The following is a 14,020-nucleotide window of genomic DNA, read 5'->3' on the forward strand; positions in this document are numbered from 1 at the left end:
CTTAAGTTCATACTTGCACTTATGTCTCATGATTTTTAATGGCAGGGGAAGAGCAGAAAGAAAAAATAGCAAAATAGCAATTTAAAAAATAAATTTATCAAAATAAATCTCATGGCAGAGGCAGAATAGATAAGGGGGGCAAAGATAGACCAGGTCAAGGGCACGGTGGCTATGGTCCTTTTCGACGGTGACGACGGTGAAGCGGCGGTGTATGGTAGCTGAAGGGCTCCTCTTCTCCCACGTTTTCTGCTTCGGGTCTTCCTCTCTACTTTTCTTCTTCCAATTTTTTCTCTCCCCTCTTTGCAATGACTTTCTTCTCCGATGGTGGATTTAGCAGCAGCGGTGGCCTCCAGTATACTACTGCTCCAGTATGCAAGATTGGGAAAAACTGATAACAACAAAATAATTTTAGGCTAGAAGTAAATAGTTGGACAGAATCTAAATTGGTAGCATTAGTAGCTGTGTTTTGCCTTTGAAACTTAAGTTGTGCTACTCAAAAATGGTAACTTACATTATAGATTACAGCCCACATCCAAAATCTTTAACTCGCCATACCTACACACCAGAAACATAAAAAGATTAGTGGAAAACGTTGAGCAGAGAAACTTCAAGTCATTTGCGGGTGGAGTGAGCCGCTGCACGACTTGGCCTTACCTGAGCAAAGCTGTCCGATTCAGAACAGTGGGGGTTGGGTTGTCCCTGCAACATACTTTGTGCGCATCGCCGTCGCGCTTCGCATCACCATCTCTGGCGCCGATTCCTAACCATCGATCAATCATGTGTATGAGATTGAATTGAGAGAGAAACAAATTGAGGAAAGAAAGAGAGGGAGAGAAAGAGAGAGAATTGATAAATTCAAAATTTTATTTGAAGAAGAGTAAAAGTTTAAAACGCATTCGAAAATTTTTTCGGGAAAATTCCCACTAATGAGTTTTGCTTAGTATTTGAAATCAAAGCATTTGGCTGATCAACGAAAGGCAATCCGTGTGATGTGTTAACAGCCAATCAAATGCTACCAATATCTCCTATTACGAGGAGGAAAAAAACAAAACTATCTAGGACAGCTGTCATTCTCTCAGCCATCATTTAACAGTGCTAAATAGTGTGTGAATTCAGTGTGTGGCTAGTTAACCATTATATATTAATAGATATTACCTATTAATATTCAATAGACAATATAGTTGAATTTTAGTAAATAAAATATAATAAATATGAATATTATAGTGATAATTAATATTAAATTTTTAATAAAAAATTAAAGATATTAATAGTAAATTTTATATTATTCATTAACATTATGTACTCTTTATGTACTCCTACTATCATTAATTATTATTAATATTAAACTAACCAAAAATAATCTAAGTAACGAATACTTTAAAAATTTTGATTGCTTTTAATTTAAATAATTTTATGAACTAAATTTTATTTTTTATCTTTTAGAAGCTTTTTATTTCTTATTAATACATGATCAATATAAATTTTATTACTAATATCTTTGATTTTTTAAGTGATATTTATTTTTAAGGTCTTGTGTTTTTTTTAAGAACTAGAAAATCTTGCGTATGAATAATATTTTTCTTTCGGAATTTATGTTATCTTTACTTTCAGTTGGTTTAATTAATGGTTGTTATTGGTCTTGTCCCCGTACTTAAGCATATGCGTAAGTTATTTACTTCCTTAGCTGTTTGAGTGGCTTCCTCATATTTGCTTATTACACTGGTGAGAACGTACTCTTCAACTTTGATGGTTCTGCACCACTCCAGGGTTTATATCATTGTTATCTTGTCTATATGGCTCACCTCTTTTTGGTGCTGCCACTCATGTTTTTCTCGTTACGTTTCTAATATTGAGGAGCTCATTTTCTATTGTATTCTTCTGGAGATGATATGAAGTATTTGAATGGCAACACTTCTTATTGCACTTCATTTTATTGTGTTACTTCTAATACAATTTTCTCGTGTCATGAGTTTATTGCGAGCCACAGTGAGAGTCTTGCTCGAAGGCTCCGTATTAAATTTCTAAAAAAAATAAAATATTAGTAGTAAAATTTATATTATTCATTAATATGATGTATTTTTTATGTACTCCTATTATAATTAATTATTATTAATATTAAATTAATAAAAAATAATTTATGTAACGAATAATTTAAAAATTTTGATTTTTTTAATTTAAATAATTTTATCAACCAAATTTTATTCTTTATTTTTAAAAACTTTTTATTTCTTATTGATATATGATTAATATGAATTTTACTAGCTACTGTTAATACTTTTTATTTTTTATTTTTGTCCTAAATTTTATGCTTTTGGCATGCATTCTTTTTAATATTTAAAATACAGATTCAACAATTAAAATTATAATTTAAACAAAATTTTAAATTATAAAAAAAAGAAACAAATTTAAAAAATTTAAAATTTTTTCATTCTAAATCTTAAATTACAATAAACATATACATAAATTTAATGTTATATACATTTTCTTTGCAATATTTAAAATAATCAAATAAAAAGTTTCAAAAATTAGTTATTTAGAATTCACTCATTTATATTTAGTTTTTATTTATAATGAAAAAAACTAAATAGATGTGAATATTTTAGTAAGTAGTACGGTAGTAATTTTTAACTATTGCAGATCCAGCCTTATTATAGCAGTGATACTAGTAGTATTGTATGTAGTCATCCTTTTATGGATTATGTCTGTGAAGTCCAAATTTACCTGGAGATAACTGACCTGGTGAGTCCAAGAGACTTGGTAGCTTGTCTACTTTTAAGTTGATACTTCTCCGAAACTTATATAAATATTAAATTTTTTATCAAAATATTTATTATTAATGGATAATTTAAATATATATAGAATATAATTAAGAATAAATACAGTACTTTTTGAGTACTCTCGTATATATTTGTTCATTAGAATAGTAAATTATGCCTTTTTAAGATAGAAAATATTTAATATAATTTCATTTTTTTGAGTACTCTCGTATATATTTGTTCATTAGAATAGTAAATTATGCCTTTTTAAGATAGAAAATATTTAATATAATTTCATATCAAATGATGTATATATCTATGTGTTCATGATTTCATGACCAATAAAAAAACAGGTTAAAAATAATTTATTTTTTACATTTACTTAATGAAAAGTAATGTTCCTAAAATCCAAAATTTTGGAAGGTAAATTACAATTTTATTTCCTAAACTTTTGTAATGTGCAATTTGATTCCTTGAAGCAATCAAATTGTAATTTTTCTTTGCCTCATGTTTTATTAAAATAATTAGCCCTTAATAGAAGGGTAGTTTTGAAAGAAATTTTAGAGAAAATGTTTTTCTAATTTTTGGAACTTTTGGAGTTAGTTGTTCACCTTCCATATTTCATCATCTAAGTAAAGGCCTAAAGGGTCGAAGTTTGTTGTAATGCTACCCTTGAAAAGAGTTGCTTCTTGAGGGATAATACTAAGCTTCGTTCTCAAATCCTTCAACCCCAATGAGCATATGTCAATCTCATCAATAATAATGTTACCTCTTGAAGGCTCAACCAATCGAAACAGAGCACTTATAAGTGTTGTTTTTCCACTTCCTGTTCTTCCTACAACTCCCACTCTACTCCCTTCTTTGAATGTGCAAGTGATTCCTTTCAGGACTATTGGTGCATTCGGACGATATCTAATCTGAAATCAATGTCGAAAAACAAGCTATTAGCATTGAATTTTTTATAGTACCAGTGTAAATGAATTAGTGAATAAGTACATTCGATAAACATATGAATATGTTTTGGATTAGTTTTTTTACCTCTAAGGATTGAAGATCAATTCTACCCTTCCATGGCCATGAAGTTGGAGGCTTGTTATCCTCCACAATAGCAGGAGGCTCAGCTGGTATGTGAACGAATTGTTTGATTCTTTCAATAGAGATAACATAGTTTGATAAGTTGCAAAACCATCTTGTCCAAAATATTTGTGCTTGTGTCAATGTGAATGCATAAGAAAGTGAAAGTCCCACAAGCCCTGCACGTACCATCCAACATTATCAATCCAGCATTAGCTTGTTAGTTACTCTCTTTGATCAACGAAAACTATTGAAATGATAAACCATGATAACTGTTTTATTTATTATGTAATATTAGTATTACCTGGGGACACATAATCCATAGGAACTGGAATAAGTAACAAGGCTGCAGTGAAGACTGTCAAGTTTTGAAGTGTTTCAATCCTTAGAGTCAACCATTCCATGGTCACATTAGAATGAAAGAAGAGTGATGCATCTGTGTCCACAAGTTTTAGGTAGTTCTTGACAAATCTACCCACCAGGTAGAACAAAGAGAGCCTCAGGGATCATCCTAACTGGTTCCGACATGATCCTCAATGTTGCAAGAACTGTGAAAATTGTCCCTGCATCCAATGGAGCACTATGGAACAGAACACATCCTAGGAAAACAACAGCAGAAACAATTGTAGGAGCCATCCAATAAAGAATTGACCCATAACCCTTCATGATCTGTGTCTTAGACAACCATATAAATTCTTTTGCGCGAAGCGACCCAACCAAACTCTTGAATTTTTCAGTTAAGATTACAAAGTGAGAAAGTTTTTTTTGAAAATATAAAAATTTAAATTTTTAATATATTTATTTTATATTTATTAAATAAAAAAATTTAAAATTTTTCATTAATAGTAAACTTATTATATATTTTAAGATAAATTTGGATCTTCTAAATTTTAAATTTGTATTTTAGAGGATAAAGTGTGATTTTCATGCACAAGGCGGGATTCGAACCCCCAACACTTGCTTAAGCGAACTAATGAGCTAATTATTAGACCAACCCAACTTGGTTATTTATGATGTTCTTAAATTCTTTTTTTAGGACGTTGTTGGTCTAAATTGATAGATGTGTTTTCAATTACAAAAATGAACAAATCATTGGGCTTAGCCCAATTAATATATTCTCTTCTCTCTTTTTGGGACATGATATACTCTCTTCTTAAACATATGCTACTAAAATAGGTTGCGTTAAGCCCAAAGTAAAAGATATAGAACCCGTTCGTTTGACCTTTTTGGTTCCTGCTGTTTTTGGCGATGTTTCTCCATTGCAGGTTTTGTACTACTTCTGTCAGTTGGACTAGAGTTCTGTTTATTAGATTTGGATAATAAAGGATAACTTGGGAATTGACAAGGTGATAAAAAAAAATCAAGGTGATTTTTAATACTCTTTTTTTTTAGTTCAATAATTTTGGGACTTCAATTAAGCCAAGTCAATTTAGTTAATTTATCTATAGATAATCATATTTCTAACACCCCTTGTATAAGAGTTTCTTTTGAATTTGTATATATTTTATATTTTTTATTTGTCTTAATAAAATTACATGTACTAAAAGTTTAAATTGATAAGTAAAAATAATACCAGTAATTCAATAATAATAAAAAATATATGAAACATAATATCAACATGGGGTTAATTTGAATGACAATTAATCGTTTTTTTTAATCAAGTGACTTAAGTTTAGCTCTTAGAAAATGAAAAAAAAAAAAGAAAGAAAAATCTCGTTAGAAAACCTAAAACAGTAAAACTCTTCATGAGTTTAGGTGCACTCTTAATTTGTTTTTATTTTATTTTTTTTGACGGTGTAAGCAGCTTGCATTATGATGATAGAAGGATTACACTCAATAATGAGCCAGTTTTCTATCCTTGTTGGACATTATTTTAACCAACAAAAATGATAACCTGGTAAAACATTATTATAAATATTGATATATATGTATTTTCAATTTGAATCAGTCTCAATTGATCCCTTGTTACTTCTCCTACGATAAGTATTAGTTCGAGATAGGAATGACAGGATGTGGTGGAATAGTATCTCTCTCCAAGAAAGCATGTTTTTTTTACCGCCGCATATCCGTTTCCCCCCTTTTCTTGCTAGGATTGGAAATACTGTATTTTACATATCCATACGATTGAGTCCTTAGATTTCTGAAATAGTGTAAAGTGCTTCGAATCATTGCTATTTGACTCAGACCTATTCTAAAAAAGTCGAGGCATTTCGAATTTTTTGTTGACAATTGCATTCTTAATTTTGATAACTTGGTAAAACAAGATTTTTCTTTATGCATGTACAAAAATGATAAGCCAATAAGGCAGCTAAACAATCATTAGGAACTTAGGATTGTTTCTGTTTTCAAATTGACCCCTCTCATCCACAAGGCCTAGCAAGCAAAAATTGACAAAGTGCAATGGATAAGTATGAAGTTATTGCATGTTATATTGTTATCTTATTTAAGAACATTAAAGTCACATGCAATCTATCGTCAACAAACAAAAGAAAAAAAAAAGATGTCACTTAGGATCTGTGTTTATTTATAAGTATAAAATACAAGATATTGAAATAAAAATATAAAGACAAAAAATTATATTTACAGATAAAATATAGACAAAAATATTATGTTTAGAGATATTAAATTAGTATATTTTGTGTATATCTTAACATGAAAGATACAGAAACAATAATAAAAAAATACAAATTATTTTTTATTATTTTTGTTAATTTTTTAAAATTATATTTTTCACTATTATATTTTTCTTTTCAACTTTTTTGAATAAAAAAAATGAAAATAAATTGTACATTTATAATTTATTCTAATTTATCACCAAATAAAATATAAAAATACTAATTTTTGTATTTCTATCTTTTATATCTTATTTTTAATGTCTTATTTTGCCCTGTTTTTAGAACTAAACAACGGTAGGAATTTCAATTAATTTCTCTTTTGTATGTTTTCCATCTTTAATTGTAATTGAGACAATGTTGCTTCTACATATATACTAAATCGAGTGTTTTAGTGCCCTCAAACACAATAAACTACCTTTTCTCTAAATTTTATGCGTAATGTATTTGAATTCTGAAATTCTATCCACAAAAGGTATTTTTGAATTGAATGTGTGATAGACTATTGGATTCAATCAACATCATGATGGATAAGGCAATCGGATAATGACTCATAAAGAGAGGCCCTAAATTCCATCGTAACCTAAAGTTGTAAAATACATAAATTGCTCTGTTTGGATTTCTTATGGATGGACGGTTTGTTAACCATCCAAAACATTATGGATATGTTAAAATATAATATAATGCATCCATGCCATACTCCTTTCATAAAATTTGAGGAAATAAAATATAATATAACAATAACATGACATTCCCATGACATGTGTATATTTATGATTTGTCTTTGTCTTTATACTACTTGCATTGTAAGACAATCCCTCTTACACTGGAAATAAAAGTGTGTTACATATATGTCAGATTTTGTGTCACGCATTATGTACTAAGAATCTATCTTTCCCATTCCTTTTATGGTGCTATCCAATATCTATGTCTAAAAAGTAAACACTTGCTTAATTTGTTATGCCTTAATTTAAAAGAGATATATTATTGAGTTTAATTTTGATATTATTAGGATCAATTAGGATCAATTAGTATTATTTAGCATATCTGAATATTTATTATAAGATATTACGTCTTTATTATTTTGATTCTTTTAGGACCTATAAATATCATTCTATATTGTATCATTCTAGACAACTTAAATAGATAACTTGAATAGACAATTTGAATACACTCAATAATATACAAATCATTTCTCCAGTTTAATCTCTTGTTTCTAACAGATACAAAACAGTATAAAATATTTTATACAATTGTCCATATATCCAGATTTTTAGGTAATCATTTATGCAGTCAATATAAAAGATAATTAATTTTGATACAAAACAATATAAAATATTTTATACAATTATTCATATATTCAGATTTTTAGATAATTATTTATGTAGTCAATATAAAAATAATTATTTTTGCTGACATGACAATATGAAATCAAATATACATATAAAATTATTTTACACTGATAGTGTATTAAAATTATATTCGTTGTTTTGTTGATTGTTGTTATTTTGTTTCTTGTTATACTTATTCTTCTTTCTCATGTTTGTGATCTCTGTAAGGTTGTTTTTTTATTTGAAAAAAAAATATGATGATCAGCATTTGGGTCACATTCATGCATGCAATCTTCATGTCAATAATGTAACCTTGTAACCAAGGATATAGACATATAGTCATATAGAGAAGTAAGAATAAGGTGGAATGATTTGGTGTAGATAAACTCAATGGCCTATTATGCATTATTAGCTACTCCCATAAATGCTATCTCCTTATTATGAGTCAGAAATCTTATCAAAATGGTGGCGCATTATTTGACTAATGATGTTCTTCTTAAATTTGACAAATTTTAGCAACAACATTTAATTTTGGATTTGTAACTAGTTTGGAGTTTATTTGTTCATTCAAGGTTCGAAAGATTTGTGGTCCTTTCAAACTTTTAGTCCACTTGTGTATGAACTCATCAAAACTATTACCCATCTCCATATAAAAATGGTATATTAAAAAAAGAGAAATTTGACCAATTGTGAAAAATTCTTTGATAAATAATTTGTAAGTATTTCCATAAGTGGTTGCTGAATCTAAAAATGTGTTTTAATTTTGATAGACTGAAAATTTTTGAATTTACATAAATTTTTCTATACCAAAAAAAAAAAGAAAAGAGTTTTGACAAATTCATTTTAACCCTAAATACTAGACATAACTCTCTATCCAATAACATAGACAAAAAAAAAAAAAGAAACACTAACATTATTGAAGTTGTGATTAGTGATTACTTAACCATATATAAGATAGCTCCTAATTATATAGGATAAAAGCAAGGGTGTTGTCTAGTGTATAAAAGTGATGGGTGTAGGGACTTTCTCAAATATAGATAAGATTGATCTAAAATCTACATGGATCCTCATCCTCTAATCTATTACCCCTTTGGTGGGGTTCTTTGCTTAAATCAACTATTAACTAAGTTAAAGCAATTTATGCACTTTGTGCAAAGAGAATTGAAATCATCAAAAACTATGTTTAGTGCCATTTGGAATTGGAATTGTGGTCCAACAAGAACTGAACTAACATGTTGGGGCCAACCCTCTCTTTGCCACCATAAGAAGCATAAAATTTGTTGTGGTGAAGAGGAAATTAAATTTCATTAATCTAAACTCTAGGTAACCCATAATATATTAATGTCTTTTATGTTCGGTTAGTATGGTTAATTGAACACATGATCCTTATTGGCATTGTCTTATGACACTAATGTGAAGTGACATTTAACAAAATATGAACATTGTTTAGACTTTAGAACATGCAATTGGTCCCATCTCAACTTCCAAATAACAAAGTATGACAAGAATCATAGGATATTGATACAGGTTTCATTGAGTTATCTTTAAGCAAGTAATTTTGTAATGGGGGTTTCTAAACTTAGAGGGAAATTAAAGCTTATATGGAGGCATAGGTTGTTGAACAAAAAGTGCAAGTGCCATGCCAACTAGGTCTAAACTCTAGAATTGAGTGAATTTGAGTTCGATTTGTTAATAGTTCGATAAGTTGAACTCGTGAATTAGTGAGTCGAGTTTGAACTTAAAATTGAGCTCATAAATTAAATGAGTTGACACTCATTAGCTCGTGAATTGATTCGATTATATATATAATGTTAAAAATATTGATTAAATGCATATAAAATATGTGTATTAATAATTATATATATATATATAATATTATATAATTTTATATATATTATTGTTCTTAATTATTTAAAATTTTATAGTTATTTTTTATATATATAAATAAAAAAATTATAATTGATAGATAGACAATATATAAAATTATTTTTTAATATTTTTAATATCAATAAATTTAGACAATATATAAAATTATTTTTTAATATTTTTAATATATATAAATTATAATTTATTGATATAGAATTATAGATTATATTTCTATTATTTGAGCTAGTTCGTGAGTTCAAGTCAGCTCGTCAGCTTTTATTAAGCATATCTTGAACTTCTAAAATAGACTTAATTGTAAATGAATTGAGCCGTGAGTTAAACTTAATTTTCGTAAGTCAAGCATGATTTTAGTCTAATTAAACTCAGTTCAACTCACTTCCAGCACTACTCTAAACCACTCAAACTTTAATTTTTGTTAGATCTCGAACAAGCATAAAACCAAAAGAGGGCATGTGGATTTTAGCAAGTATACATGAGATGTTTCCTAACTACCCAAAAAGAAAAAAAGATATTAGGGAAAAACAAGTATCAATAATGTATGAACTAATAAGAATTATGAAGAGCCGATACTACAGTTTATACTTAATAAGCAACCACTCATCCTTTTGGTTCATAAATGAAAAATGAGTTAGGTATAATACAATTAATATGACATTAGACTAGTAATAAGTATAATGTTACAACTAAGATATGTTAAAGGTCACATTAACATGAGAATTGATCTTACATAAAAACAGAGGAATAACTTACAAATTTTGACAAGTCTCACCATTTAGCACCAATTGTATATTTCTTTTTTTTGTTTTTATGGCAGAAATTTCCGTGAGATTATTTACTTCCTAGAATGAGCCTTCTAATTCATTATGAGATCCATCTCAATAAAATAACTGTACTTTTTTTCTTTAGAAATGATAAATGAGTTAGGTATGATACAATTAATGACATCAAATGAAAAATGAGTTATTAAATTGTCAGAATTTAGTTATTAAATGATAAATGTATATTGACTTTTTAAACAAATTAGTCAACACTACTCTGTATTTCATTTTATTTTATAATTTTTGTGAAAATAATTTTAAATTAAATTTTTGACTGTGCATCATTGCTCTAAGGAAAACACTATTTATAAGAGAAGTAAGTTTAATTATACTTAAAGGAAATTAATAATATTTTAAAAAATAGAGAAAGTTAGAAAACTACAAAGAATTATTCTAATGACGATAATTATATATTATCAAATTCTTACATAAAGGTATGTTTAGTTGTTGAAGTTAAAAATGATTAGAATTGTTGATGAAAATTCTATTTATAGTTTTACAAACACATAAAATTCATCCATAAAAATTTGTTTCATCCATAATATGGACTTTGGTGAACTTTTAAGAACATATTTTTTTTAGTTATATTTTTAAAAAAAAATTTAAAAATATAAAAATAATTTTGTGTTTAAATATCTCGTATAAAAATATCTTTTTATTTATTAATTATGTTTGTATATAATAATATAAAAGTGTTCTTTTATATATTTATTATGTAAAAAATAATTTTTTAAAAAAATTATAGGTTGTAACTTCTCAAAAAATTATATTTTTTAATATTTTTATTTTTACTAAAAAATTGTCAAATACGTTAAAAAACTAAAAAAAATCTTTTTTTATAAAAAAAATATTTTTTTATCAACTTAATGGCATTTAAATAAGCACAATATTATACAAGAGAAAAACTCAAAATAGTCCTTGACAATTACTTCAAAAGACAACGAGGTTTTTGATAAAAAAAATACCAACTCGGCCTCTGAGATTTATTTTTATGGAACTGATTAGCTTCTGTGCCAAAAAAAATTATTGTTGTTTTTTTTGCACAGTGTCAGTCCTAAAAAAAATTAGGAGTCAAGTTTGATTTTTTTTTTTCTTAAAAACTTCATTGTCCTTTCGAAATAATTGTCAGAGATCAGATAGATATTTCCTCTATATACAACGGTAGGATATGATCAATTTTAATAACCACAATTTCATTAATGATGAATATGAAGTTGAAATTCATTCTTGATGACAATGACTTCTACTTCTAAGGTGTTTTTGTCCATCTGCTTGAGAGAAAGAAGGAACAAGTGGGTGATTGGTGAGACATCACATAATAAGATAAAGACCCTTAATGTTCATTATAACTAACTAAAATTTATTATTCTTGTGATCTTTTTTTATGACCACATTTCAATAAATATATGATTATTGAATAATGAATACTCATATGTTCCTTTATCTCGTATTATTATTTTTTCCCCAAGTGACGGTGCAATTATATAAATAAGTACAATAAGACTTCTAATCTTCTATTCTTTATTCAAAAGAAACGTTCAATTTTGCCTCCATAACAATCTTAACAGACAATTATTGCATGATATATACAATCATCTATGCATCCAAACTTGAAATTATTTTGGAACTAATAACAAAAGTTATTATCAAAAGTTCCTTTATCCTATCTTTTGATGATTTTCTTAATAGAATTAGTAGAAAAATTGAAAAGGAAGAATCTATTAATAAGCAGATTTTTAACTGTTACGTGGTATATAAAAACATTTTGTGATCATAAAAAAAATTTTACTCTTAAGAGATTTTTCGGCCAAAAAAAATTTAATCAGTCACTGTTGATATTCTATCTAGACAACCAAAGTTTTATTTTAAATTATATATATTATAAAGGAATAGAATAAAATAAATTATAAGTTTGATTTTCCCATTTCATTCACCACAAATTTGGGAAAAGAAATGAATTTTCCAAAGGAAGAGAAGGAGAATAAATTTCTTGATTTACTTTTATTTCTTAATAAGATTTATTTTAAATTTTACTTTTTTTCTTTTTTTTTTATCAGTCATATAGTAGTAATAAGCGCCAAGACAAAACAAAACGGGAAAAAAAAAATGAAAGTGGGTAAGGGGGTCTGCTTTTATTTGAATTATTTGAAACTAATGAATGATGTCTACTTCAAAGCACCACCATATGTTATAATCTTTTCTTAAACAAAGTGCATGCATTCACATATTTTGAAGATGAGTAAAGTTAGAAACCAAAAATATATCAGCCAAAATTTAGCCAAATATCTTTAGATGAATTCAAAATTTTTACGAGTTAATATATATGGATGTTTCTTCTACTAAGTATTAGAATGTTTCTTTTTCATATTAAATGGATGTTCTTTTATATATTTTTTGAATTTGTGATTGTTAGAAGTGGATAGATTAATGTGAGAAAAAAGAAGAAGGTTTTTATAGATTTTAATTAGGTTTACTTAATTAATTTAAAATTTTTTAAATTTTAAATTTAAAAAATTTAAAATTAATTAATTATTAATATAAAGTAATATAATTTTATTTAACTTTTTGCTGATAAGCTTTTAGTTCCTTATACTTTTTCTTTAAAGATTATTATTATAGTGGAAGGGAAACGCACTATACACACTTTATTTTTAAATAAAAGGAAATCCTTGTTGACCCCTTTAAACTATATTTTAATTTGCGTTAAATTATGTGAATTACTATCATCATATTAGGTACTTATCATATGAGACCATAAGCCTTTAATTTGATGCTTCTGTATAATATAATAATGGATAATGCTAGGGAGACAAAAAAATAGCTAAAATTTATCTTATTTTAATATTTATTAATTGTCGCAATAATTAATAAATACTAAATAAAATAAATTATGATTATTTTTGGCTGATTTTCTTTGGTTACCAAATATTTCCGTATAATAATAACATGCCAAAACATCATGTTTATTGACTACATCTAATTGCCGTGTAGAACTTGATCTTACCATTAATATTAGAACAATACTTAATAACTTAGCTCCAAGGTAGTGTCTATTTTTGTTTTTAAAATTAGTTTGATGACTTTATTAGTCTATAACCAAACTTTCGTATAGATAGTTAAATGTCACCTTACTATTATAATGCCTATTTGATATATATCTATTGACACTTCTAAATTGTAATCAATGTGGTTTTAAAATGATAATAACTAAATTGACTCATTAGACACATTTCAAGAACTAAAATAATAAAATAGACATTACCTTTAATTAATTTTGTAACAAATATCAATGATTAACACTTGGGTCATTTTGATTTAAATAATAAGCCCTTCTAAGTCACACAACCACACTTCACACATTAATGATAATCTCCTGTCTTCAACTAAAATAAAAAAATTATTGCGTTAATAAAAACAAATCCTGAGACAGTACTATTTAGTTGCAAAGATATGAACAGTAAAATATGTATACGTTAGTATATGTTTATTATTTATTTATTGAGATATAATATTTTTATGAATATGTTTGTATATAATTATAC

The 14,020-nt window shown here is 26.9% G+C and overlaps 1 protein-coding gene across 1 annotated transcript; it reads right to left on the reverse strand.

Moving 5' to 3' along the window:
• Window positions 1-3,355: 3,355 nt before the first annotated feature.
• LOC112708773 (ABC transporter C family member 8-like) lies at window positions 3,356-4,496 on the reverse strand. Its single transcript, XM_025760707.1, has 4 exons — window positions 4,310-4,496; window positions 4,135-4,266; window positions 3,795-4,009; window positions 3,356-3,673 (listed from the first exon to the last, which is right to left on the reverse strand). The coding sequence occupies exons 1-4, from the start codon at window positions 4,494-4,496 to the stop codon at window positions 3,356-3,358; spliced, it is 852 nt and encodes a 283-aa protein (XP_025616492.1).
• Between the last annotated feature and the right edge of the window lie 9,524 nt (window positions 4,497-14,020).

This window comes from Arachis hypogaea, chromosome 9 (assembly GCF_003086295.3).
Source record: "Arachis hypogaea cultivar Tifrunner chromosome 9, arahy.Tifrunner.gnm2.J5K5, whole genome shotgun sequence".
NCBI lineage: Eukaryota > Viridiplantae > Streptophyta > Magnoliopsida > Fabales > Fabaceae > Arachis > Arachis hypogaea.

Coding starts and splice junctions, on each gene's coding strand:
- LOC112708773 (XM_025760707.1), bottom strand. CDS start 4,496: ATGAAGGGTTATGGGTCAATTCTTTATTGGATGGCTCCTACAATTGTT. Junction 4,010..4,134: donor TATGGATTATGTGTCCCCAG/GTAATACTAATA, acceptor TGGTACGTGCAG/GGCTTGTGGGACTTTCACTT. Junction 3,674..3,794: donor TTGATCTTCAATCCTTAGAG/GTAAAAAAACTA, acceptor CATTGATTTCAG/ATTAGATATCGTCCGAATGC.